Consider the following 26,472-nt stretch of genomic DNA (forward strand, 5'->3'; position numbering starts at 1 on the left):
ACTTGGTCGTTGCATGTGTTCTGCTTTTGGCTGCTGTGTGGTGTTCTGGTGATGTCAGTGCTATTCTGATGGTTTTCACAATCATCATCATATTTTGTAGTGAATATGACATTCAACAAATAATTTTCGCTCCATCTTCCTCTGATTGCTTCAAGGTGATGACACGATGACAGGCGATGGTGGAGAATACCTCCGGCCCGAGGATCTGAAAGAACTGGGTGATGACTCTCTACCCAGCAGTCAGTTCCTGGATGGTATGAATTACCTGCGATACAGCTTGGAGGGAGCTCGCTCCGACAGGTATTCACCTAAAGCCAACACTTGGTATCAGCCAGAAGGGAATGAAACACTTTTTCAAGATGTTAAAAAAAATAGACATAATTATGGATACTTAATAGGAACTGCACTACTCTTGGCATGTTCTATCTTACTGTATTCTCATGCAACTTTAAGTGCCTATTTTAAAGAACAGGAAACTGAAGCCTAGAGAGATTAAGTAACTTAGCAGAAGTCCAACAACTAGTAAGAAGCAGAGCAATGATAAGATTGCTCTGCGTTTCAGTATAGTGTTTGTACTCATTTTCCACATTTTTCTCTAGGCCAATAAAAAGGACCATTTTGCTTTATGCATATTTTTGTTAGTGGCATAATTTCTGTGAATAAAAATAGGTTGTGAAGAAGGATAAAAAAGAAACAAAAGGAAAATGCCTGAAACTGACTTTTTCATGAAAAAGAATTAGACCAGAATCCTTCAAGATCTTGAATACAAAAGCAATCTGAGCAAAATCTGAAGGAGCACAAGTTCTACTGACAAATCTGAAGAGGTTTATGTCACATTCTGAAGTATAAAATCAATGTAATTTTTAAATTATTAGTAACTAGCACAACTGGCCTTTGTTATTATTTGAGGTAAGATGAATAAGAACATTCCATGATACCTCATCAAAAGAATGGCAATTTAGGTTAACATATGGTTGTCCATCCAGTGTAATGTTTTTCACTAATCAATAATCTTAGGTTTATAGTTTTAATTTTGGCTGTATTCAAAGCTGTAGCTAACATATGTGCAGTCTAAGAAATAAATACCTTAACGTGTAGTTAATTCTAAATGAATAATTAGCAAAAACATTTTTTTCATGGGGCTTTTCCTTGAGCATCAATGCCTCTTCTTTCCTTTTTTTTTATTTTCAAACAATTCAGTGTGCATGTAATAAGTGCCTTTCTGGGCTGGCTTTGTGGCAGGTGCTAGAAGTACAAGCATGACCAGGAAACAATTGCTAAAATCATAGTCTAATGGGATGTGAGAGAGAGTCCCCACAGAGTGCAACTGAAGCCCCAGGGCTCAAGGGCTCAGGCTTCCTGGAGGCAATGAGCCCAAATTGAGACACAGTGATGGGGAAAGATGGTGGGAAATCTGGGGAGGGCATTTGAAGCCTTAATGAGATTGTGAGCATAGGCTCATGGTGTGTGAGAGAAAGAATAGCACTGTGTTGGCAGGGTGTAAATGTGAAGGAGGGGAGATCTTGTATGCATTTTAGATGGATGGTGTCCTCTGACCATGAGATAAGGATGAATTTTAGAGGAGAGCTGTCAAAGGGCTAAACCTGGCAGTGGCAACCATCTGAAAAACTATTGCAGGAGTATTAGCTGAAGCTCTTAAGAGAAGACTTGACCTTTAACCTTAGTGATAGCAATCATGGAGAGAATTTGGGAAGTGACAAATTTCAGAGCATTTCCACGAGGTAAAACCAGCCAAATTTGGTGATGGATTTCATGGGGTGGGTGAAGAAGAGGAAGATTAGATTGATCCCTTGGTTTCCATGACATTGATAGAGGATGGCTCTTGGGGTCAATAGACAAAAGGAGGAGCCACCCAGGGGGTAAGATGGGGGTACTGGTGATAGGGCCAGTGTCTTATATATTGGATTCTAACATACTGATAGATTTGGATCTCACGATCTGAAATTCTCAATAAGAGACTCCAAATTTTCATAAAATGAGATTTATGGCTTATACAAATTCATAATAATGTATAAATAATCATATTACTGTCAGAGAAAATACCCTTCATTTTCAACATGGTCTATTTCATCAAGTTCTTGATCTGATCCTTTTTCTTTCCTTCTTTGAAAGTACTAGGTTAAGAAAATTTACAGTTCTTTCTATAAAGTGGGGGTTCACGGTTTGATGATTCTACTTAAATTGAACATTTACCAACATGTAAAGGATGAGGATATGAAACAAACAGGTCACAGTCTGATCTCCAGGTCCACACTAGCATTTCAAGAACCCCAGATGGTATTCATGATCTCCAATATGGACTTATAAGCAACATCTCATGTTCATGGATTTCTTGTTTCACTGATTTTTTTTCTTAACTTTTGTTTATGCAATTCAATGGGAGTTATCTTTTTTTGGTAACCATTTTTACTTTTCATTATTTATTTGGTATGCTTTCAATAGTACCATGCCCAGGTAGGTATTAAATAGCATGAAAACACCAGAACACTTCCTGGATACATCCACATTTCCCTGCTCACTGTGCAATGTGTGTGTGTGTGTGTGTGTGTGTATGTGTGTGTGTATGTGTATGTGTTGGCAGGAGGTGCTTATATTCTAGAATTATGGATTTATTTTCAAATTAGGATTTTTATGTATTGAAATGAATAACTGAGCTAGAAAGGGGACTCTATCACTAGCATAAGTCTATGACATGCCCCTGGCATGACTTTGTGTTAATGGTCACAGCTCCACCTTGTGGTTGGTAAAGCACTAGCATGACTTCCCCAGAGGAACCTTAGTCTGTGTATAGTTGGAGATGGAAGAAAAACCATTCTGATGCCTAAGATGTACATGGATGCAGGAGAACAAAAATAGATGCAATTTAATGTCCATTGATAAAAGTATATCCAAGTTCTTATTATTTAGATTTGTGTGTCTGTTTTATTTTCTTAATGCTTACAAATTAAATTTAATATAAAACACTAAGTAACAATGAGCCACAGAAGCTTTTCCATACAATAAAGCCAACATATTGAAATTTCTGGATATTCACTTGTTTAACAGGATTCAAAAAGTCCATTAATTGAATGTCTAATACTACAGCTCACTAAGATGTAGTTTCATTGAAAGATGTAATAATTACTACTTTCAATAAAATGAATTACTATGTATTATGTGTCTATAAAGTAGTTTACTATATAGTGCTAAGAAGTAAAACTTAAGACCATAACATAACTTTTGGCATACCCCTCCACTGAACAGCAAGTATAAATTTATACTCCCACAGATATGTGTTATTATACATTTATTAACTGAACAGGATGATGTCTGACTTAATGAAAATGAATTGTATTGGACTGTAAAATATTTAATTAACCTTGTTTGTAATGTTTTAAGTCAGGGTAGACAATTTTTTTATGCAGAGACTTGAATTATTCCTGATATTTGTGCTGCTTGTTATTCCGTTAGAACAATTTCTCTACTGTTGGAATATTCCAATTTTATTTAGTTAAGCAAATTCTATACATCAGAGAAAAGAGCAGTTAGAAACTATAAATATTGATTAAACCATGAATTAGCATTAGAAGGCAGTAAACCCTGAGCCAGAATAAAATCATAGAAGTAGAGCTATTCAGGCATAGTTCCAACTTATTCATTCTCCCTCCCTCTGTCTCTCCAACTTTTCTCTCTTTTCTCTATATCCTAATATTTTTCTCTCTCTTCCCTAATCTCCTTTTTTGTTTTAAGTCAACTTTATCGCTTTCTTTTCTTTCTTCTTCCTTTCTCTTGCTTTCCTGTTGGGGCTGTTGGGAAAGACAAAAACTGACACTAATACCCTTTCCCCCCTCCTGATTCAAACCAGTTGAGAGACAGATCTGGATATTAGGTAGATTGATATCAAAATCAAAATTAAAAAATCAATAAAAATCCGCCTTTATTGCTGATACATTGGTACCTCCCTGAGAGTAACAGTTGAGCCCCAGCTGCCTGCTTTCAAAGTTTGATCTTTACAATGGTGGCAGTTACGTCACTAGGTCTTATTTGAGGGACCTTTATTTGCCATTCAGTTTGTTCCCCATCCAAGCTAAATTTCCATTTCCTTTCTGAGACCTCTGTTTCCTCTGTTCCAGTGCTGCATTTAAGAGTCATTTCTACCTCCTGACAGAGTCTCTACTTGCTGTTGGGAGCAGCCATGACTAGTCCCATACCTCAGTGCCTCTTGCTCCTTTTGCTCTGTTCATTCGTATAGATCTAGCACTTTTACATGTATAAAGTTACAGTTTGGATCTTTGAATTCTAAAGCCACGGGTAGAGATTCCAAGTTAGCCCAGAGTTCATCACAGCAGCCTGCAGCTTGTTTATAAAGTGCACCATCAAAATCCAACTACACACCCGTGAAACCAGCCCCAATATCTGCTGTCAGGACTAAAACCCCTATGGATGGGCTCAGTAAGACATCTGGGCTGCCCCCGCCTTGGTTATGTCTGGAGCCTCAGCCTTCTTTGGGAGCCTATATAACCTAAAAGAGTGAATTACCAAATTATATTTAGATTTTGCTTATTATAAAACATATAGGATCAGACAATCAACTCCTTTAATTCATGTTCCTTACCATCTAATATTCCAGGTCTATTTGGGGGGCATAAAAACTACAGTAGAATAGGAAGGAGAAGGCCCGGAGATTCCTGGGTGGCTCAGTAGTTTAGCACCTGCCTTAAGCCCAGGGCATGATCCTGGAGTCCTGGGATCAAGTCCCACATCAGGCTCCCTGCATGGAGCCTGCTCCTCTCTCTGCCTCCCAATCTCTCTCTCTCTCTCCCCCACCCCATAAATAAATCTTAAAAAAAAGGGAAGGAGAAGGCCCTAAATTACTATGAATTATCTACCAAATGGTGATTTCCTCAAAGATAATTGAAGTTGGCTATATTGATACCTTATAAAAAAGACCGCATATGGCTTACAAAATTAGATATATTTGTAAAATGAAAATAGTTTCTACTAATAAATATGCTAACCTTATACTTAGTCCATAATTCTATGGTGCTTCACTGGCCAAATACCTACTAGCTGAAAGTAAATTAAACTTTGCTTCTTTAAATATTGTGAAAGCTTGCGTATCTCTCTTTTTCCCTATGGGCTTTGGGCTAATATTTTGAATGCAGATATTTAATTCTTGGACTAACATGAATGAAATACAGCTTATATGAGATCTCAATCTATTCATCATTTGATTATACAAATTGATTAGGAAGGAATGAATTGCACTAATGCAAATGTCAAGTTTTACCCATCACATTTGCATCTGCAACTCGGAACTTTGAAATTCAGATTTATCAAAAATACAAAGCATTAGTTATCAAGGCCTAAATCCCATTTTGAAGCCAAACCTCATTTTTGGTTGTGTCATTGGCAGCTTGTTTTTGTGCTGGCAGATGTGTCTGTGTTCTGGGTTGGTGCTTAGAAACAGTTTCTCGTGCTCTTGCATCTTATTGCCACAGCAACCGGCACTCTTTGGTGCCTCACTCCCCACACACAGGACATGCAAAGGGAACAATGCTGCCCTTTGAAATAGCATTGTTGGAGACACCAGAGACAAACAAGAGGAACTCCACTTCCGCAGGAAGCATGCATCTGGCCACAGTTCATTTCACTCTGTACCTTCCAGGGGAATGCACCAATGTTCAGTCATTCACAGTTGGAGAGGAGGAGAATGAAGCATGGACAGAATGGAAAACGAGAGAAAATGAAACTCGTGCTTTCATTTTGTTTTCTCTGAGGGTGGTCTAGTTCCCCCTCTAATATTTTTCTTAGTTGCAGGGAGATTAACATTTAACACAGATTTAAGCAGTCTATCCTGGCATAGTTTCCTCTGTGAATTTCTTGTACTGGCAGTCAGTAAACGACAGTTGCTGGTTTCAGATATTTCTGGGAAGAAAATAAATCAGATTAGAAGTATCAAATGTTAACTTCTGGATTCCCTTGTGCCCTTGCCATTGAGTGCTAGGAACCAGTCAAAAGATGTGTGAGGTTAGTTGTTGGACAAAGAGGTAGGGCAACACAGAGCTCTGTATTTTCTTCTCCCACGATTACGATTAATGTACCCCTGGAAGTTGCACTGTTAGCTAATAGCACACTTTTTTCACTCTCCTGCTCGGCTCATCATCCCATCCTCCCAACCCTGCTACTGCTGTGGGTATATGACCATGGCCTCCTGCCAACCTACCAGCCTCCGATCCTTCAGTTCCGACAGGTCTCACACCCTGAGCCATGCCTCTTACCTGAGGGACAGTGCCATGATTGACGACACAATGGTCATCCCCAGTCACCAGGTATGTGACTTTTTACTTTTATGCTTCAGTTTTCTGGAGAGCTCTTTGACATTACCCGTTGCTGAAAATGTCTGGAGCAAGTTTGTCAATCTAAAAAGAAATCCTCTTAATTGAGTTGACAAGCTAGCAGAAGAGGTGGTGGGCTTTTCTAAAGTGATATGCTGCTTGCTACTTCAGTTATACTGAATTCCCCCGTGGAGATTATATATAAAAATTAATTTCTTTATAAAAATCTCTGTTAAAGAAAAGCAAGATAAGGGTGCGCTTAAGGCAGAAAATGAAAGGTACTGGTGGAACTACATCTTATATTGAAAAGTGTTATCTGTTATCAGAAAACTGTTAGAGGTTATTGTGGGATATTTTAATTTTAGGTGTGATTTGATCGGTTTTGGCTGGTTGGATATACAGCTATAGATGTGAATACCTACTCCTTTCCAAGACAATTGCACAAATGTGGTCTAATGTCAATAATATAACTTAAATGGGACTGTATTGTAAAAGATACATTTTAAATGGCTCGGTCTTATATTTTTAAATGAAAAGATGGTAATATCACCTTCCTGTGATACCACTTTTTAGGGTTCATTATATTTTATTTAATTGAAGGAAAGTCCTTTTATTAAATCCAGTGTTCTTTGTATTTAGGTGTCAACTCTAGCCAAGGAGGCAGAAAGGAATTCTTACCGTCTTAGCTGGGGCACTGAGAACTTAGACAACGTGGCTCTTTCTTCCAGCCCTATTCATTCAGGGTGAGTACATCAATATTATGTATCCAGATCAAGAGGTAAAAAGAGATGAGCGTGAAAATAACAGCTTTGTCCAGTAGCTTTAGCTGATAGCTAGCTTACAGGGGAAGTGACCTTTGTTTAAACTTGTAAATAACATTGCTTTATCCAATGTGGACTCTCTCTACACAGACAGACCAGCAAAAAGGGTCGAATTCAGCATAGAAAAACTGACTATTGTTTTAAAATAACTAGTAGAATTGCATCAGACAGCTTGCTAACTAACAAGAACATACCAGTGGCCTCCCTGCTGTTTACATTTTGTCTTAAAGACATCTTCAAAAGAGGAGCAGGATTATTTGCTCTCTAGAAAGTTCTATGTGCTAAGATTAACTGACTAGTTTAATAAATGCCTACCCTCACATAGTCATGAATTTAAAATAATGTTTACAGAAGTTTGAATCACACAAATATACAGAGGAGTTCATAGGCTGTTTGAAGTAGGGATATAACAAAAGGAAATTTCAATGCAACCAGTCAGGTTCCCAGTCACCTTCTAAAAGTCATCCAGATAATATGTAAATCATTACTTAAGAAATGCTGCCTGTTTGTATAAATTCAATAAAAAGTAGGACTTTGAGTTAATAGTTTTAAACATACTTATTCATAAGGTTTAACAATTCAATTATGCAGCAAATAATTTCCTTAAGGAGTTTTAAATGATAACCCTCTTCACAATTCGTTTTTCTCTTATATTTTGGTAGTTTCACTTTGTATAGTAATTTTATTATTACATATGAACTTTAAAAATATTTTTCACTTAATCACTTTCATTTTCACTTAAAAATGTGTTTTATCTGTGCAGTACTTTGATTTAAATTACTATCCCGAACTCCTTATGCATAATCCCTAGACCTATTTTGAGTGGTGGATCCTTCCTTATTCTTATTATTCTAAAATATTCTGTCAAGAAAAGCATTCAAAGATATTGTAGATAAAAACTTGGGAACTTTCAGTCTAATTGTCTACTACAGGCTCATAGAATATAAAATTAGTTATACAGATATTGAAAATAACTATAATATTCTTTTCCTTTTAAATAAGTGGAAGCCAATTCCTGATGCAAAAGTCATTTCAAGGGAATAAAAACCAAGTTAAAACCTCATCCAAATTTACTAACATATTTTTTAGATATAAAGTGAGATAATTAAGATCTGACATCTTTCCATTATCCTAAAAGCATAATATTGCATTCTGCTACTAAAATTTTCCACAATTCTAAGAAGGAAAGAGGCTTGGACCTAGAGTATCAAAGAATTAAAGAGTCTGGAAACCTATAATAAAATATTTGAAGTCTAAATCCAGCCTATAAGATGACAAAATTATTGTAGGCAACTGTGATTAACTTTCAATAGCCAAGTTTGTAAGAGTCAAAGTGTTAAGGTAATACTTCATTTTCAAAATAAATAATTGACTTTAAAAAAGGAATTTCTTAAAAAAAGTCTTTTAACTACTGAAGGGCAATAAAATACTCAGTTTAACTACATCATTTACATACCAATCGTATAAACTAGATACATGCATAAGTAGTTCTAGTTGATTACTTATGATAAAACAAGATCATCCAGTGGTTAGAAGTTAACCACTAATTAAGATGAGAGTCTTTAAACTCTTGTTCCATAATAAACTAAATTTTCTATGAACTTCAAACGTGATCACTTGATTGTAAATAATTTTCCACTCTGGCTATAAATTAGAATTACCTCAGAGCTTTAAAAAAATATACCCAGACCCCACGCAAACCAATTACATCTGCATCTCTGTTGTTGAGGCCTTAACATGGGCATTTTTACAAGCACCAAAGGTCCAAATATGTGTGTTTTATGTATACTGTTAGAAAGAAACCACTTTGCCTAATAAAGCTTTGATTTTTGGGGGGAGATCTAGGTAATTAACATACATCTAGTTCTCTCTAATGCTTTTTTTTAAATTTCTTCCATTCACTTATTTGTTCTTCACACATTGTTAAATTCTACAAAGTACCAAACTTTGTGCCAGGTACTAAGGAAAGTAGATAAGTAAGATCTAGCCCTTACCTTTAAGAACCTCTCTGTCATTGGAAGACAATCCATGGAAGAGAAATAACATGGTGGTTAAGAGTACGCTTTGGAGTCAGACCAATGAGAATTCAGATCCCGACTCTGACCCTCAATATGTGACACTGGGCAGGTTATATAAACTCTGAGTTTCAGTTTATCCATAAGATGAATGTTGTATTATGGACCCCACAGGGGAGCTTTATGGATTAAATGCTTCTTAAATAATTAACATTTTGCCTAGAAAGAATAAGTACTCAATTGATGATAGCCATTAGTATTTATATAACCCGCATACATCTTTCAAATCCTTCACAAATTCCAAATCAGTTAAGCAGAATGTATTCTGAATCCTCCAAATGACAATACCACTATAGTACAATTCATAATGGTAAGGTAATGTTTGACTTGATATTTTTATCAGGTAATCTGTCATCTAGTGAGGTCTCTAGAATTTGAAAACAATGCAACAGATGACTCTAATGGGATGAGTAATTACACTGAAAACATAATCATTTTGAGTGTCATGGTATTTAAAGCTACCATGATATTAAGGTATATGAGTCACTTTCATAATATCACATAATCTAATAATGATTTTTTTCATTTTATTCATTATACATTAGTCACCTGTATAGTAGTTTTTATATCTATTATTAAGGAACTAAGGTTTTCTTTAATTAATAGGGAGAATTCTTTTTTTTTTTTTTAATAGGGAGAATTCTTGAGCTACTTCAAAATCTGCCCAGAATGTAATAAATAAATGATTCTTAGAGGAGATAACAAAGCTTTTTTTTTAATGCACATGTCACTAATTTTGTGTATATTGTTCTATCTGATTCCAAAAAGGGATTTTAGAGTAATAGAAGACACAGCTTCTACCAATAAGTATATTAGTAATGTTCTTTTGTTTTTTCAATGACTAATGTCCATGACTACAAAAGAGTAGGTATCGGTACTTTTAAAAATCTACCTTACCCAATATGTACAGCCAATATCAATCCTGTAAGCAAAAGAAAGGCTGACAGTAATATTTTTTGTTTTTGTTCTTTGGATTGTGTTACTGATTCAAAATTTAATCAGTAGTCATTTTTAGCATCCTAGCAATAATCATACCAACATAAGCTTGGACAAGAATTTGAGTTTCATAATTCTCCATTTCAGAAGTACATAATGAATTAACAAATGAAAGGCACAGTTTTTAGTAATAGTTTTGTGATTCATTTTAAATGTTATAATTTCAGTGGTATTATTTTTATAGTTCTTTAATGACAGCCAAGTACCAACAATTAAATGCCATTCCCTGATGTTTTGCTACAAAATATTATAGTAACTAGAAGTTGATAAGAAAGTGATCTATCAAAGCATTCCTTTTTCATAAAAAACATGTTGACAATTTTGCTGTGAATCTAAAACTACTCTAAAAAATAAAATCAGTAAAAAAAAAAAGATGTGAAGGCAATTAGCTCAAATAGTAGAATTTGACATTAGAAAGTCGAGACTGTTCCTCATTTGACAATATTAATATTTATCAAATACCTATATCAGTTAATTTAGTTATCTTGTTTCAAACACCCTAGTTTTTTTAAGGTACATGAAGGTAAATTCCTTTGGATGGAGAAAATTATTTTCTAAGTGGCAAAATAGCTGTTTTGTAAGGTTGGATTTCTGGTCCATTAAACATGTATCCTTTTGTATATTGTCAGGTATTGAAAACACAAGTGAATCCTATGAAAACTTACAGAGGGTTTTGCAGAAGAGCAGACTCAGGTAGAGGCATGAAAGGATTGTAAAGTGAGATTAGACGATATTACCAGTGAGGAGAGCAAACCACAAAGTAGGCAATGAAAGCCTTGAGAAAAGCACTCTGCACAGTTTTTTGTTACCTACTAGTAGGTAATTAACATTACCTGCTCTACCTTATAGTTGATGCTACTGTTTGTTGTTGAAGCTATTCTTTATATTGAGCCTTTTCTGTCTGCATTTTTGTAGTAGAAGCCCAAAAAGGCACTACCATTATTTTGAAAATATTAAAGTATGAGCGAAAAGTTTGGAGACAAACTATGTCCATCAAATCAAAGACTCTGAGACTGTCCTTATAGTGTCCCTTGATGTTTTGCAACTTCATGGACACTAAAACTTGGTTACATGACCTCCCCACAGCCAGTGTTGAATAAGGCTACAAATCCAAATCCGGATGTTTTATCATATTCCCAGTTCCCTCCACTGGGAGTCACTCTGAACCCCCATACCTTGCTCTTCTCTCCGCATTTGCATAGAGCTATATCTCATTTGTATTTCCATCTTTTTTTTCAATGAATAGTGTATTGGTGTATAAGTAATATATTTCAGTTGAAAGTCACTTCTGATTTCCTTCTTTATATTTCACTTTATCCATTCCTTCTCTGTGCTAAAGTATCTATTCTGTTGCAGCCGCTCCTCTCCATGTCTTGATCGTGACAACAGCAGGTGAACTTCTGCATAATTCCTTCTCTGAACATGTCGCCTCCCCCTCTGCCCCTTTCACCATCTCCTTCTGCATATACCCCATCTCAGGATGCTTTAGTGTGAAGGTACCTAGCCAGAGAGAGAGATTTATATTCTCCAAATTGTGGCCATTGCTGAAACTCTTTTCTCTATGGTGGAAAGAAAGTGGTTATTTTTTATTTCTTTGGAAAGCAGGCGGGGTTGCACCGAAATTAATGTAGTCTTACTGCGAAAGCCTGTTTTGGCCATAGATCTCCACGTCTCCATTTCTTTTGTGAGGAAAAAGTGCTACATAGAGCTGAAGAATGTTATTTCCAACAATTATGCAAATTGGTTGAGCTATTTTAAAGTTATATTAAAGGTTATGATTTTAAGTGTTGCTTAGCGGGGTGTTTTTTTAAAGCTGTATTCTAGGTAAACCAAAGGCTGAAAGTTTATTAATAGTACATTTCCTTGCTAGTACTGCTTTAAGTGCAACCTTTTGATATTTTGGAAATTGTGCTATAGGATGATTCCAGTCAGTGTTCTAAAAATATCCATTATTCTTTATTATTTCAGTGAGGTTATTTTTAAAGGTTCTTATCAGACTGCTGATGATAGCATTTTTATTATACAGTCATCCACCATGATACTACAGATTGTCTACAAATAAGACAATTTTAATTTTCCAATTTTGGGAATTCTATATCCATCCTTTCACTTTTTCTGAAACACACGCTAAATATTATGTTTCTGTACATGAACATATGATAATTAATTGGTGATTTTAGCAAATTAGAGCCAATTTTTTCAAAGATATTTTCCATCAGTTTTTCAGTCTATGGAATTTCGAGGACGAGGAAGAAATTAAGAGGAGAAAATTACAGATGAGAAAGCGCTCATGATGTTTTCTCACATAAGCCCAGAAACCAGATTTAATAAGGGCCTCTTGCTATGTATGTGTGGATCACTGAAGCACCCTGATGACTTTTTTTCCTATTTTCACCCAATAACTAACTGAATGCTATAATCTCCTCCCTCTCCCCACCCCATGGTCCTGGATGAATTAAAAAGTAAACCTAAGGATTAGTAACTTTTGGGGTGGAGGATGTAGTCCTCAAAAGACCAGAATCATTGTTTTCTGCTGCCTCCTCTGAAGCATGTACCTGTTTAGCTAATCAAATTGTGTATTTGCAGGCAAATCATCTGCATAATAATGGTGGACTGCTTTTGCTTTTATTCTTTTTAAATTGTGATAACATTGTATCTCACAATTTAGAAAACTTCAATGAGAATTTCTATTTTGCATGATTGCTGAATTTCATTTGGAGAGTAAGATATGCAATTCCAGCTGAGTATATTCTGTGATCAATTTTGTCTGTACAGTCTTCAGTGTTTAGTGTAATGTGCGTACCCATTTTCTCCAAAACTGTTTGTGGAGTGTTTTAACCATACAGCAAAAATAATATATATTTCTTGGAGTAAAAGCAGTTTATTTTCCAAATAAAAATTCTGACAGAGCATCTGACAGTCATGAAACATTTCAGGAGGTTTCATAGCCTTAGTTAATAGGAAATGGTATAGAGAATTTTAACACCAGATAGCCATAGAGTTTATTTAGCTGAAGCCTCTCGTTTTATGAATGAAAAAACTAAAACTTGAAGACATGAAGTGACTTGTGTGAGATTACAGCAATAATTCAAGACAGAGATAGATTTCATGATAGATGGGACCTAGTAATAGTGCTTTTGTAGTATATTTAAATAGTGAAGTTCAAAAACTAGTAAAAAAACACCTCCACCCTCGTATTAAACTGTGTTAGCAAAGTCTCCAGTTCATTTAAGGTATTTGATAAAAATCAGTTTCTCTGTTTTTAGGTGTTGTATTGTACCATAAATTTTAAGACATTCAAGATACATAAAATTATATGGGCATAGGGAAAGGAAAATGATGGGAACAAGCATTCTTTGAATTCCTTTTTTTTTTTTTCATTCATTGAATTCTAAATGCTTTACCCACACAAGATTTAATCCTCACTACACCCTCAGTGGTAATGGTAGGATTGTCCCTAACTGACAGACTAGGCTTCAGTCTTAAAGCTCGCAAAGAGCAGAGCTGAGCTTCAGGCTGTACATCTACCATATCCTCTGTACATATTTAAATATATGCTTTTACTTTAACTCCTTTTGTCTCCAAATGTTTACAGGTTTATTTTGTCCCATTTTTATATCCTGAAAATATGGGAAATCATATTTATTTAATCAACTCTAGTATGTGAGCTGATTCATCTTATGACTCATAGCTTCCAGCCTTTCACTTTTTCCTGTGGTACAAAACAGTAAATGGTCTCTTAGAGTCTGTTTTTTACATTGCAGAATAACTTTACTAATTCTACCACATACCCAAATAGTGAAACCTTCTGACATTTGGGTATTTTTAATAAATATACACTTACCCAATTGTATATTATAAACTATTGGGATTAAGTAGCATGTTTTATCTAAAAGACTTTTTCATCAGCACTTGAATCATCATTTCTCTTATTTGAAGAAAAGACTTATTTTATTGTACAATTCTGCATATTCAGCTTTTCTGTTAGTTCTACAATTACATTATTTGAATCTGATTTCTTTAAAATATTTATAAACATTTGTATTTATTTTGACTACTAATATTCAGTTCTTTCATGTCTTTTTTTTTTTAAGATTTTATTTATTCATGAGAGACAGAGAGAGAGAGACAGAGAGAGACAGAGAGAGGCTGAGACACAGGCAGAGGGAGAAGCAGGCTCCATGCAAGGAGCCTGATGTGGGACTTGATCCTGGGTCCCCAGGATCACACCCTGGGCTGCAGGCAGCGCTAAACCACTGCACCAGCCACTGGGACTTCCCAGTTCTTTGATGTCTTCTAGCTTTTGTTTCTTTCTTGACCTCTTTTTGTTTTGCTTTCCTCTCAATTCTCCTCAGTTCTCTGACTCTCTCCCTCTCCCTCCCCTCACTCCCTTCCAACCTTCCTCCCCAGCTACTCCCCCTTCCTCTTTGGCTAAAGACAATCCTCCCCCAACCCACGCCCCCACCCGAATTTGTCACTTTTTTTTTTTTTTCCGAATTTGTCACTTTTGTTAGTCTCTTAGTTCCTTCAGTTAGTTGAGAAAGACACAAAGACTTGTTTTCTTTGGAAGTGTAATTCTTCTTTTCTCTGAATTACGCGTATTGGCACCTTACTTTTCCCAATTTGCTGTGGTTGGGTGTAGTACATAAGTATTACTTTCCAGATCTAGAGGATGTTGAGACACTTAGAGTTAAATGTATCTCCTTGCAAATTCAGTCTTTAAGTTCTTTCCTTTTGATTTCCCAATCTCAGTCTTTCTTCATGGAATTTTCACTCCTAATAAAATTATTTCCTTTGTTACATTCAAACTCTTGATTTTTGATTACTCCCATTTTCTACTAATCACCTATCAGGGGAAATAAATATATCCAGTCTCTTATTTGGGAGCAGGAAAAGATCTGTAGAAGAATATTTGACATTGAGTATAGTCTTTCCCAACTATTTTGCTATTTTATGAGCTGAAATATCAGAATGTAGTAATTTGAATAAGTTCTAACTGGATTGGTTGTCCAGAGACCAAACAATTAAATTACCTTCAATTTTGCTGCCTTATCTCTTTATTAGATAATTATATACAACTTCTTACAACCTGCTCTTTTCTGTCTTCCATCCATTCACTTACTCAACAATTGTTTGACTGCCTACTATGTACTCCATCTACATTGTGCTAGGCACCAGGGGAACATAGGAAAAACAAGATCACTGCCAATAGGGTACTTACATGGTTCCTGTATGTGGTTATATTTCCTTTCTTATTGACCAGGAAATGAAATGATTCCGAGTAAGCAAAACCATCCTGTGAAACCTAGGGCTTAGACATGAGCTTTTTGGCAGGAGCAATTATGGTTTTACTTTAAGTATCCTCGGTTCCAAGCAGGGTAGATGGCATTTAATAGGAGGGTAACAAACATTGCCTGCTTCTAATGCATGGAAATGGAAACTATGGAGTAAATGAGAGCAAAAGAGAATTTCAAAAGGAACAATCAATGACACAAAATCAGAGAAAGTAATCAACCATGTAGTTATTGAAACACTTATAACTAATAACATAGCTACTGTAATTAACTTTTTTTTAATAAGAAGATGCACTACTAGAAGACATTCTATGTGTTTTTCTAGTTGGAGACATTTTATAGGTTATAAGTCATTACTAGAGTAAATATAGTGGAAACGTAATAGCATGTAACGTGTGCTGATTTCTTGAGTGCCTTCAAAACGTATAAAAGATTGGTAATGTTGACTAGATGTATTATAATAATTTCTTAAGAGTTTGAGTCCCTGTTCCATTCATCAGGGGTGACAGTAATCAAAAGATGAAAAAAATTTAGGGAAAATCAGAAATATTGCAATGCATTTGGAATAGCCTTAGTTCAAACTTAGTAGACTTGCCCCTAGTTTTTATAAAAATTGGCATTAATAGCATAGTTAAATAAAAATAAATAAAATGGAGTAGAAACTTTTGTATTCATCTAGAGGTGTTTTCAGTTTTTTTCATTCTTTTAAAATAGTACATTTTAAAAAACAAATAGAAAAGAGCTTTTTTTAAAGAATTCATTCTTAGGCTAGTAATAAGAAAAGCAGCCAACATTTTTTCATTGTGTTTTAAGACCAGGAACATCCATTCTTGAGTACTGACCAATTGAGGATACTCCCCAGTTTTTGCCCTCTACTAAAAACTTAGAGGGCTGGGTGTGAAAGGTAGTTCTAGGCTGGCTCCTGCATGTCATGGGAAGGATGGTGACAGCTCTTCTCGTGGTCTCATTCTGCATGACGTGCTTCAGACAGGCACTCCAGGCTTCCTCGCATCCATTTTTATTACTAGCAACAGGATTTCTGTTTAATAGCATGCTTAATGAGTTCTGTGTTCTGCTATGAAGAAGATGCTAACATATTTTTCATCACTTGTCTAAAAAATAACATCAGTGTGTTGCATTCTATCCTATAACTTACTTTGATAAAATATCTTTCAAATGTTTTAAATGTTGTCATGGATGCAATATCTGGACGTGGTGAATCTGGTGTAGTTCTGTGCTAGTTAAATTATAAGTACATCCATAATACACCTGTATGTTGCTTTCCTCTTTGTTTTGGTATATAAAATCTTGCAAATGCGATGAAAATTGGGAAAGATAGTAATGTAATCTGTATAAGGGTGTACACACTGTTCGTTGGTGTCTTTGTGTATATGTGACCAACACTGGGGTTGTCTGGTTTAATTTTTGCTCTTTGAGGAAGTGAGTGCCTCCAAGACTTTAATGAGTGTTAGGACTATCAGAGTGACAAGAATTCAAACTAATCTGTATCAGGATCCATTTAGACCATCCCACAGGAAATAATATTAAAGTTAAAACTAATCTTTCTCTTGGTACACTTAAAATGGTCACTTGGATTTTCGTTCTTTTATGCATGAACAATTAATTCAGCAGTAAAAGAGCAGAAATAACAGAAGACTTTACATTTCTAAATTTTTTTAGTTGTGATTTTCCACATACAGTTTCCTATAATTTGGGGAAAATCATGAGGCACAGATCTTTTCCATCCTCATGAACCCAGGGTTTCTTACTTCAAAACACAGAATAGAAGGGATTTATAATCTTATGTTCTGACCACCCCATCTTTGCTTCAGTTAGACCAGTACAGCAGAGAGATTCCTACTTAAGAGCTGAAAAAGTGAATGTCAACCAATATATTGAGTCTATCCAAAGCATTTAATTTTTTGCTTTTCCTTCTCCATTAGAATGCGATAAATTAAAAACCTGCATCCTGGGTAAGATAATGTTGGAGGAGGATGCATGTACATGGGTTTGATCTTGGGAGAAGGCCTATGAATCTTTTTTTAAGTCATAGAATTATATTAAAATGGGCTGGACAAGGTGTAATTTTGAAAAGTCAGGTCGGATTAACTTAGAAAAACTGCAGTTTGGTCTTTTCTTTCTATTCTGTCCTTACATTATTTCAAGATGTGGATTTTTCAGGACTCCTCTAGACAGAAGCAGAAGCAGAAGTCATTGCATTTATAACAAAAGAAGACTCATCAGTCTTCATCATATAATTCCACTTTCTAAGCCAATTAGACAGATTTCTAATTTACAGTTTGTATATAATATCACCATTGTCAACAAAAATCAGCAGAATTCTTTAGTCACAGATCAAAATAATACAAAAACTAAAATAATGACCAAACAAAAATAGAGGCATTAGCATAAAGTAAAATAACTTTTAAGGACAAATATTTTGCCACCGTGTGAATGAATTTTAAAAAGCAGACTAACTTGACAAAACTTGTTTATCTTCTTCCAGTATTTCAAAATGCAGCTAATCTTCTATTTTAATTTTTAGTTTCCTGGTTAGTTTTATGGTGGATGCTCGAGGTGGTGCTATGCGAGGATGCAGACACAATGGGCTCCGTATCATTATTCCACCTCGGAAATGTACTGCCCCAACTCGAGTCACCTGCCGTCTGGTCAAACGCCATAGACTGGCTACAATGCCTCCAATGGTGGAAGGAGAAGGCCTGGCCAGTCGCCTGATCGAAGTCGGACCTTCTGGTGCTCAGTTCCTTGGGTAAGGGTTTCTGATAAACCTCCACTTAGTCACGGATGAGCTTGTGTCCTCTACATGAAATCACTAGGATGGAATGGAAAAAGGTACGTCATGACGTTGTGAAAGAAGATTGGCCCCTGTGAAATTATTTAAAAATTGGAAGTAGCACCACAGTGTTTGACTCCAGTCACATACCTCTTATTCTAAGGCACTCATGAGTTTGATATTCAGGTGAATTATTATTCCTTCTCTTTGGATGTGACAATAGCTGCTAGACTTCCAATGTGAATAACCACGTTTTAGCCGATGGTAGGTATTTTTTTTTTTTTTAATCCTGAGACTCACATGGTAAAGTCATAAAGAAGAAGTAGTACTCTATTACAAACATAAATTTAAAGTCTGTGTAGTTACAAAACAGAGTGATTATCTTTGGAAAGCAGTGTTAACTTTATAGGATACCCCAAAATTTACTCCATGTGATTTGTCTTTTCTGCTATCAAAATTGCTATCTTGAGTCTGAAAATTACACCGGCAGTCCCTTTAGTTGTAGTTTTCATAAGACGACAAAATCGAGACCACTTTTGCCATGTTCATTTTAGCAATTTTGGGCAGAAATTAGCATTTCTTCCTTCTTCTGGTTGTACAGCTGCTATTATATATGAAGTGGTGTCTCAACATGCCAAGAAATGACTACCACTGAAAACTGAAAAAAGGATGAAGCTTTGGATGGGGACAAGTTTCAAAATATTTTGAAACAAATCATTTGTATTTTAAGTCTTGTCATAACAAGTCTTTGTGCTCAAAAATTGGGAGAAAAGTCCTGTTAATCATGAACTCTTTGCTTTGCTAGTGTTGTTTGCGGGAGAGGATTTGCTTTAGAACTTGGAGAAATGTTCTAAAGCCTTGTAATTTGGAGCAAATTATTAACAGGTTGCTGCAAATTATGTTCACACCTGAAAAGGGTTGTCTGTATCCCCCAGTTATAGAAGCCACCTCCCTTGTCCTCCTTAAATGGCCAGAGATTTAGGAGGAGCCTGTGAAGTTCTGGGTTGCATCAGAAATGCCATTATGGTTGGAATAATTCCCCAATGACCCCTTTCACATTCTGTACCAGGCCCTTGTGCTCAGGTAGTTTTAGGCTTTTTAATAAACTTCACATCTGTTGAGGAATATCCCTGAAAACATCTGGCCTCTCTACAGAGTTTTTATTATATTCCCAACAGCTTTGTCTTTCCTGTGGAGCATATTTTTTTGTTGTTTATTTTTCGGCTCATGCCCTGGCAGTGAACCTAAGTAGGGACAGATTCCACACCTAAGGGTCTCCTTCCACGCGCCTCCATTGTACACTCTGGGTCTCGGTTCCTTACTCTTTGTGACCAATGGAGGGAACAGAACCAAGCGCAGTGTGAAACCAGATTTCACCCTGTTGATCAGCCGGTGACGCTGGGGTTCTGTGGAGAACAATACCTGAAGCTTACTTATGTTCTTTCTTTCACTGCTGCTTTGGATGTACTCAGTAAACTTCACCTGCCAACGGCTCCTCCCCCACTTAATGAGGGAGAAAGTTTGGTCAGCCGCATCCTTCAGCTGGGGCCTCCTGGAACCAAATTCCTTGGGTAGGAGTGACTTAAAACAAATTGATGGCTGCTGGCCCCCATTCTTCTCCTTCTTCTGCAATATGATTTCTCTTTTTGTCATTGTGCCCATGACATGTCCCTCCCTATGATTTAAATTCTGTATAACCTATCTTTAGTGGACCATTTCTGACCCTTGTGGTATGTGACTTTTATTTTCGAGTGATGTTTTTTATATCTTTTCCCTTAAAGTGCTGTGATCTTCATTTTCGTTTAAAGCATGAGATCTGCCTAGTTGTACTATGTGCTAGTTATGATGTTGTTATGATAAATTTGAAGTCTGTATCAAAGCAACCTGGACTGAAAAATCCAAAGCCTCTGTAAATTTTGAAAGTGAATGCGACCTGAAAATGTCAGGGCAGTGCATGTTCCAGATCCTGAGCTAATAGGCATGGGACATAGCCGGGCTGTCTATTGAGGTGCTGCTCAGCCACCTGTGGCCACGCTGTGTACACATGCCTATTGTTCCCTTGAATGAAAAAAAAAAAAAAGGCAAAAACCACGAGTGCATGTCTCCTTAGTTCCCAAGTAGCTAACTTTTCTGACATCTTTTCATTTACAACACATCAAATTATGCAACATACAAGCCATGTTCCTTCTTAAACCATTTTGTCATTTGCACCTTGTAGAAAATGTTTTAGGAGATTGGCACACCTCATGGATATGCATGTACATTTCTTTTGGTTAAATGTGTTATACTTAACATTTATCAAAGGAGAAGTTCCAGAATGCCACATGCACTCATAGGGAAACTTTATTTGGCTTAAGGTAGCAGCATGTCCCTAAGGATGGTGCCCCAAGGTGGAGTGCTATTGCGTGACCATCTGCTAGCCGATGGGCTCTGGAGGACAGCCCACAATGCCCCTGTCCCGAGAAAGAGAATGATTCCAGGTCACTTTGCAACAGACAGAGTCATGGTGCTTGTCTTGCTATTGGTTAGCTCTTGTCCACACTAAGCACTCTACCTTACTATGTCAGGCCTGTGATCGTGGAGATCCCTCATTTTGCTGCTCTTCGAGGAAAGGAAAGGGAACTGGTGGTCCTGCGCAGTGAGAATGGGGACAGCTGGAAAGAGCATTATTGTGAATACACTGAAGACGAATTGAATGAAATCCTTAATGGCATGGATGAAGGTACTTCATAGTAAGGGTTTTAAAAGGATTCTGAAATGGAAGCACTAAAATGATGTATTTCTTTCTTATGACCTCTGGGTGTTTGGGTGGGGGGTGGGTTTGGGTATGGGTGTTCCTGGTGTCATTTTATCATGGCAAGTATTTTGGTATTTTCCAGTGGTCTGTATGCTCCAGGGTTGGAATGCATGATATATTTACCTAGTCTTGCCTCTGTTATATTCAAGAAAATAAAACCCTTCCAATAGTAAATATCTCATTTTAATAAGGAGGCATAGCACCTCTCTATCTTTAGTGTAAACTTTTCAATCCTAAGACATGAGACCGAATAGATATTGCTGTTTAGACTACAAAATGAACTGATACTGGATAATAAATCCATGATTTTTTAAAAATGCTGAACAGGAAAATTTAGATATTTAAGAAAGACACTGATAAAAAGTGCTAGGCTTTTTTTTTTTAATTGGGAAACTTACATATATACCTGTAACTAGTGCATTATAGGATAATATGATTTCTTCTTTTAACTTGCTATTACTAAGGAGATAGGAAAATTAAGTTCACTCAAACTTCTACATATAATTAAAGTAAGGAGTTGCCAGGGTAGAATTTCGTTCTACACACCTACACATAGAGTTAGGGAATTCATTGTTCTCATTAGGGCTTTGATCTCTGTAAATCCCAAATCCATCTTGGACCATCTAGCCACAGGTTGAAATATCTCAGTGTGACTGGAGGGGATTGGCTCATTCTCTGGCCTCCTTAGGCTGCACAAAAACAAAGACTCAGTCCTAATAACGGGACATGTGTTCACTTTAAGGAACCACACAAATAGGGCATGATCTTTTCTTAAGTGCCAAGAGCATACCAAATTTTGTACAGAACCGGACTTACAGCTGTATGTGAACATTTGTCATGTTCACCAGTCTTGCAGACTACTGCCCGTAGCCTTGGGTGTGGCTCTCAGAGAGTAAGGGTAGCTGGGCAACAGCTGCTTTAGTCTTTCTGCATCCTGCTGAGGTGGAATAAGAATAGAGTCCAGGCTTACCCTGTGCAAGGAGGTAGAAGGAAAAAGAAATTATGCCCTCTAGATACATAGGTCAGTATTTTTCCAAGCAAGATAAAAAGATCAGGATTCTCCTGATAAAGCTTGTTTCATGCAATATTTAGCTGCTTCTACTTCTTGAAGCCATTTCTTTTGCCTACATTTAGGTTTAGGATATTTTCCTCTGAGATATTTACCTGTCATTAACACCGCCATGAGCACTGGCATCTTGACCTGGAATGAGGACTCCTATAACTCTATGTGTATAAAGCCTATTGTAAAACAAAGAATCAGAGTTTTGTACTTTTTATGTTCTCTATCCTTAGAAATACAGTCTTTTGTGAGTATGTGCTGGTGTTTGCCAGTACGTCAGTTTTCAGTTATGTATGATCACATCCTGGGACTTTTGGCTTTTGCTATATCTAGTTATATTCAGTTGTCAAGAAAAAGGGTAGTTGCTGTTCCTGCCTCTAGAATGGATTGCAAATGGTATCTGAAGATAAATAACTTTCCATAATCCCTAAAAATTCAGTGATCCCCTTAGTGCAAATTTTCTACATTTTAAGCCAGTCTGATTTTTTATTTGCCCTACATAGCTACACTAATGCAATTTACAAAGAGCCCATTATCCTGTCTTCCTGATAGTAGATGATATGTTTGGTAAACTAATGGTTTCAGGGGAATACTTCAACCCTGAATTCATAATCACTGATTTTTTTAAAAGATTTTATTTATTTATTCATGAGAGACAGAGAGAGAGAGAGAGAGAGAGAGAGAGAGGCAGACACACAGGCAGAGGGAGAAGCAGGCTCCATGCAGAGAGCCCGACGTGGGACTCGATCCCAGGACCCCAGGATCACCCCCTGGGCTGAAGGCAGTGCTAAACCACTGAGCCACTCAGGGATCCCACGATTTTTTTTTTATATCTGACTGTTTCGGAGACAATTATGTCACTATAATAAACACACAGACACAAACCTTACCCTTAGAAGACAAATTTTCTTCCTGCACTATGGCCCTGAGGACTGAAAGGGCCATATTTCTTCTTCAAACCACAATAACTGGTTTTTGAGCTAACTTTGAAATTCACGAAGAGAAGGAGTCCATAAACAATTTCCTCTCTATCACGTGAATCAAGAATAGAACAGGTTCATTTCCATTCCAAATTTGCCCTCCAAACCCCTCATTTACAAAGGCAGCCGGTCCTGCAGCACTGCATCTGGAACTGGAGGCTTTCCTTTCACAGTGCCCTGAAAAGTTTTTAGTGTCCACAAAGAAATAAAATGTGCAGACTAATTGCTGATAGGTCTTGAAAGACTGCGGTTTTTTTGTTTTTGTTTTTGTTTTTTTCCTGGTGTTGTCAGGATAGGGAGTCTTTTTAAATTTTCCTATTACTTAAAAAAAAAAAAAAAAGGCGTTTTGTTCCCACACTTGTATACTATTAACCTCCGCCATGGAGTTTGCTAGAATGCAATTGGAAGGAAACCCTTTGCTGTATGAAGATGGGTCATTTCTTGTCTCAGTGCTGGATAGCCCGGAAGACCTAGAAAAGAAGCGAATATGCCGCATCATCACCCGTGACTTCCCACAATACTTTGCAGTAGTGTCTCGCATCAAACAGGACAGCAACCTGATTGGCCCAGAGGGAGGCGTGCTGAGCAGCACGGTGGCCCCCCAGGTACAAGCCGTCTTCCCAGAGGGGGCACTAACCAAGAGGATCCGTGTAGGCCTCCAGGTATGCCCTCGTTGGATGCAAGTTAACCTAACATAGGTGTAATGATTAGAAATCAGCTTTTCAAATAAATATATTGATGTAAATATAGATATGCTGTTTAACTTTTTTTTTTCTTTGAAAAGGCTCAACCTATGCACAGTGAGCTGGTTAAGAAGATTCTAGGCAACAAAGCTACCTTCAGCCCGATAGTCACTTTGGAACCTAGAAGAAGAAAATTCCACAAGCCAATTACCATGACCATTCCTGTCCCAAAGGCTTCAAGTGATGTCATGTTGAATGGTTTTGGGGGGGATGCACCAACCTTAAGATTACTATGCAGCATAACAGGTGAGTCACATGTGACTGTGCTAGTAGAAAGTTCTGAAGGAAGAAACATAGGTTACCGTAAATATTAAATTATCTTTGTCATCAGATACCTGTGAGGTTATATATTCATTCAGGAAAAAACTTCTAATTAGGGAAGTGGAAGGTGAAAGGAAATGAACTAATACTTATAAAATACAGCCTGTATGCCCTACTACTAGACCCTTTACTGTCACTTCAGCCTTTACAGTGGCCCTGTAAAGAAATGTTAACTCTATTTACTGAAAAGGAAGTCAAGGCTGAGAGGAGTTCTAGAACTTGAAATCATACCATAAATATTTGGCAGAGTTGGAATTCAAACCCAAATTTACATACCTCAAAGCCTAAGTTTTAAGTCTTCACTGAAGACTTCATCTTAATGTGAAATCTTTTACGAAAAATAAATAGCATATTGGATTATTATATCCAGTTTAAACTTCTGTCTAGGAATTGTTTTGCCTTTATCATTGATCTTGGAAAAACAATGTGAAGATTATTAATGATTGACTGAGTTTTGGTCTTTTCAATTGGAAGTTGTAATGGCTTTCAGACAACTACCACATTCCAGAAAGACATTACTGGAGCATTGTTTTTGTTTTTTTTTTTTTTTCTGCTCAATAATACCACCACAAATGGTATTATTGGTGAGAGGAAAAAAAAATAAATGGTGAGAGGAAAAAAATCCACACAGATAACCTTTGTTAGTACTACATCATTGACCTAATAATTTCCCTCTTTAACAATAACTATGTGGGGATGCCTGGGTGGCTCATCGGTTAAACGTCTGCCTTTGGCTCAGGGTGTGATCCTGGAGTCCCAGGATCAAGTCCCACATCGGGCTCCCTGCATGGAGCCTGCTTCTCCCTCTGCCCATTTCTCTGCCCCTCTCTCTCTGTCTCCCATGAATAAATAAATAAAATATTAAAATAAAAACAACCATGTGATGTTGGCATTCAGTAAATATTTATATTGTTGTCAATAGGAATAATCACCATCCCTGTTGTTTAGGTATTGTTAGAAGTTTTTTTCATTTCTCTTCCATATTGAAAGGAACGTTCACTTTTATTTTGTTCTCTAATTCTCCCTTCTTCTTAGTGTTTTGTGTGTGTGTGTGTGTGTGTGTGTGTTTATGATAGGAGACCACTGACATTTTACCCCATAAGTTTAATAATATGATGAAATTTTAAAACACATGGACTACAATGAGTATAGAAGGAAATCTTATGCTTCACTTATGATCCCTTTCTCAATTACCCATTTCTGATTGTTACCAGCATCTCTGGGTGTCATTCCCAAACTTTTTGTTTCATGGGTACACAACCTTTCTATAATGTGCAACATAATTGCATGGGAGCAAAAGGATACTGAAAACTGTGGCACACCCTGCCCTTTAGATGATCAAATGAGGATACCACCTGGGCCTAGGCACCATCTAATATAGTTATTCTAGCCATAGATCTTCAGATGGGATTGTACTAAACAATTTCTTAAACTTATTTGTTAATTTAAAAAAGTATGTTAACCAGAATATTTGGATTTTGGGGTTTTGCTCTGTTTTATGGTTCTGCTAAGAATTCCTATATTAGAGGCCTACTAGAATAAGTTTCCATGAACTTTCTTTGATAACTCAGTTCCTTCTTTAAGGAATTTTAGAGTCACAATTTTCTTCACTCAAACATACATTCCTCCTACAGTGCTTTAAGACTGTTATATCCTGATCTATGCCAGCATAATTTCCCAGTAGAATGAAAGTCAACATCAGCCTTCATGGTGATCTTTCTGTATCCAGAGGCCATCCCTCAGCACTCATTCATTTATTCATTCACCGTGCAGTATTATTGAGCTCTTAATATTTTCCAAGCATTTGTTTTGCCAACCTTGAACTGCAAGTTGGGAAGAAATTTTATTTCTTTAAAATAATTCCATGAAATATGAAGTTCAGGAACAAAAGAATATTTAGATTTTTTCTTATTTTAACAAAGTATTCAGCTCCTTGGCGGATCGAAGTAGCTTTCAAAATCATCAGCTGTTACAATTTAAAATGATCTTCAAAGCCTAGCAATTATAATAAAAACTTCAGAATATCAGTCAGATCTTAACCATAGAGAACAAACTGAGGATTACTGGAGGGGAGGTGGGTGGGGGGATGGGCTAGATGAGTGATAGGGATTAAGGAGGGCACTTGAGCACTGAGCACTGGGTGTTCTATGTAAGTGATGCATCACTAAATTCTACACCTGAAACTAATACTACACTATATGTTAGTTTTCTAGAATATAAATAAAAACTTGAAATGTAAAAAAAAAAAAAAAA

The 26,472-nt window shown here is 36.6% G+C and overlaps 1 protein-coding gene across 50 annotated transcripts in view; it reads left to right on the forward strand.

Annotated features, from left to right (window-relative positions):
- The window catches only part of ANK2 (ankyrin 2), a 259,972-nt gene that overhangs the window by 192,005 nt on the left and 41,495 nt on the right, over positions 1-26,472 (forward strand). For 15 of the 50 annotated variants that reach the window (XM_041759873.1, XM_041759879.1, XM_041759892.1 and 12 more), the window contains 9 exons: positions 156-300; positions 6,230-6,332; positions 6,978-7,081; positions 11,587-11,622; positions 18,070-18,294; positions 19,791-19,889; positions 20,886-21,040; positions 23,606-23,817; positions 23,940-24,144. In XM_041759873.1, the coding sequence (XP_041615807.1) occupies positions 156-300; positions 6,230-6,332; positions 6,978-7,081; positions 11,587-11,622; positions 18,070-18,294; positions 19,791-19,889; positions 20,886-21,040; positions 23,606-23,817; positions 23,940-24,144 (1,284 nt within the window). Of the gene's footprint in view, positions 1-155; positions 301-2,463; positions 2,476-6,229; positions 6,333-6,977; positions 7,082-11,586; positions 11,623-18,069; positions 18,295-19,790; positions 19,890-20,885; positions 21,041-23,605; positions 23,818-23,939; positions 24,145-26,472 lie in introns of all 50 variants that reach the window. The other 35 variants (XM_041759885.1, XM_041759886.1, XM_041759888.1 and 32 more) reach the window with 8 other exon arrangements.

The sequence above is a fragment of the Vulpes lagopus genome, chromosome 6, assembly GCF_018345385.1.
Source record: "Vulpes lagopus strain Blue_001 chromosome 6, ASM1834538v1, whole genome shotgun sequence".
In the NCBI taxonomy this organism is placed as follows: domain Eukaryota; kingdom Metazoa; phylum Chordata; class Mammalia; order Carnivora; family Canidae; genus Vulpes; species Vulpes lagopus.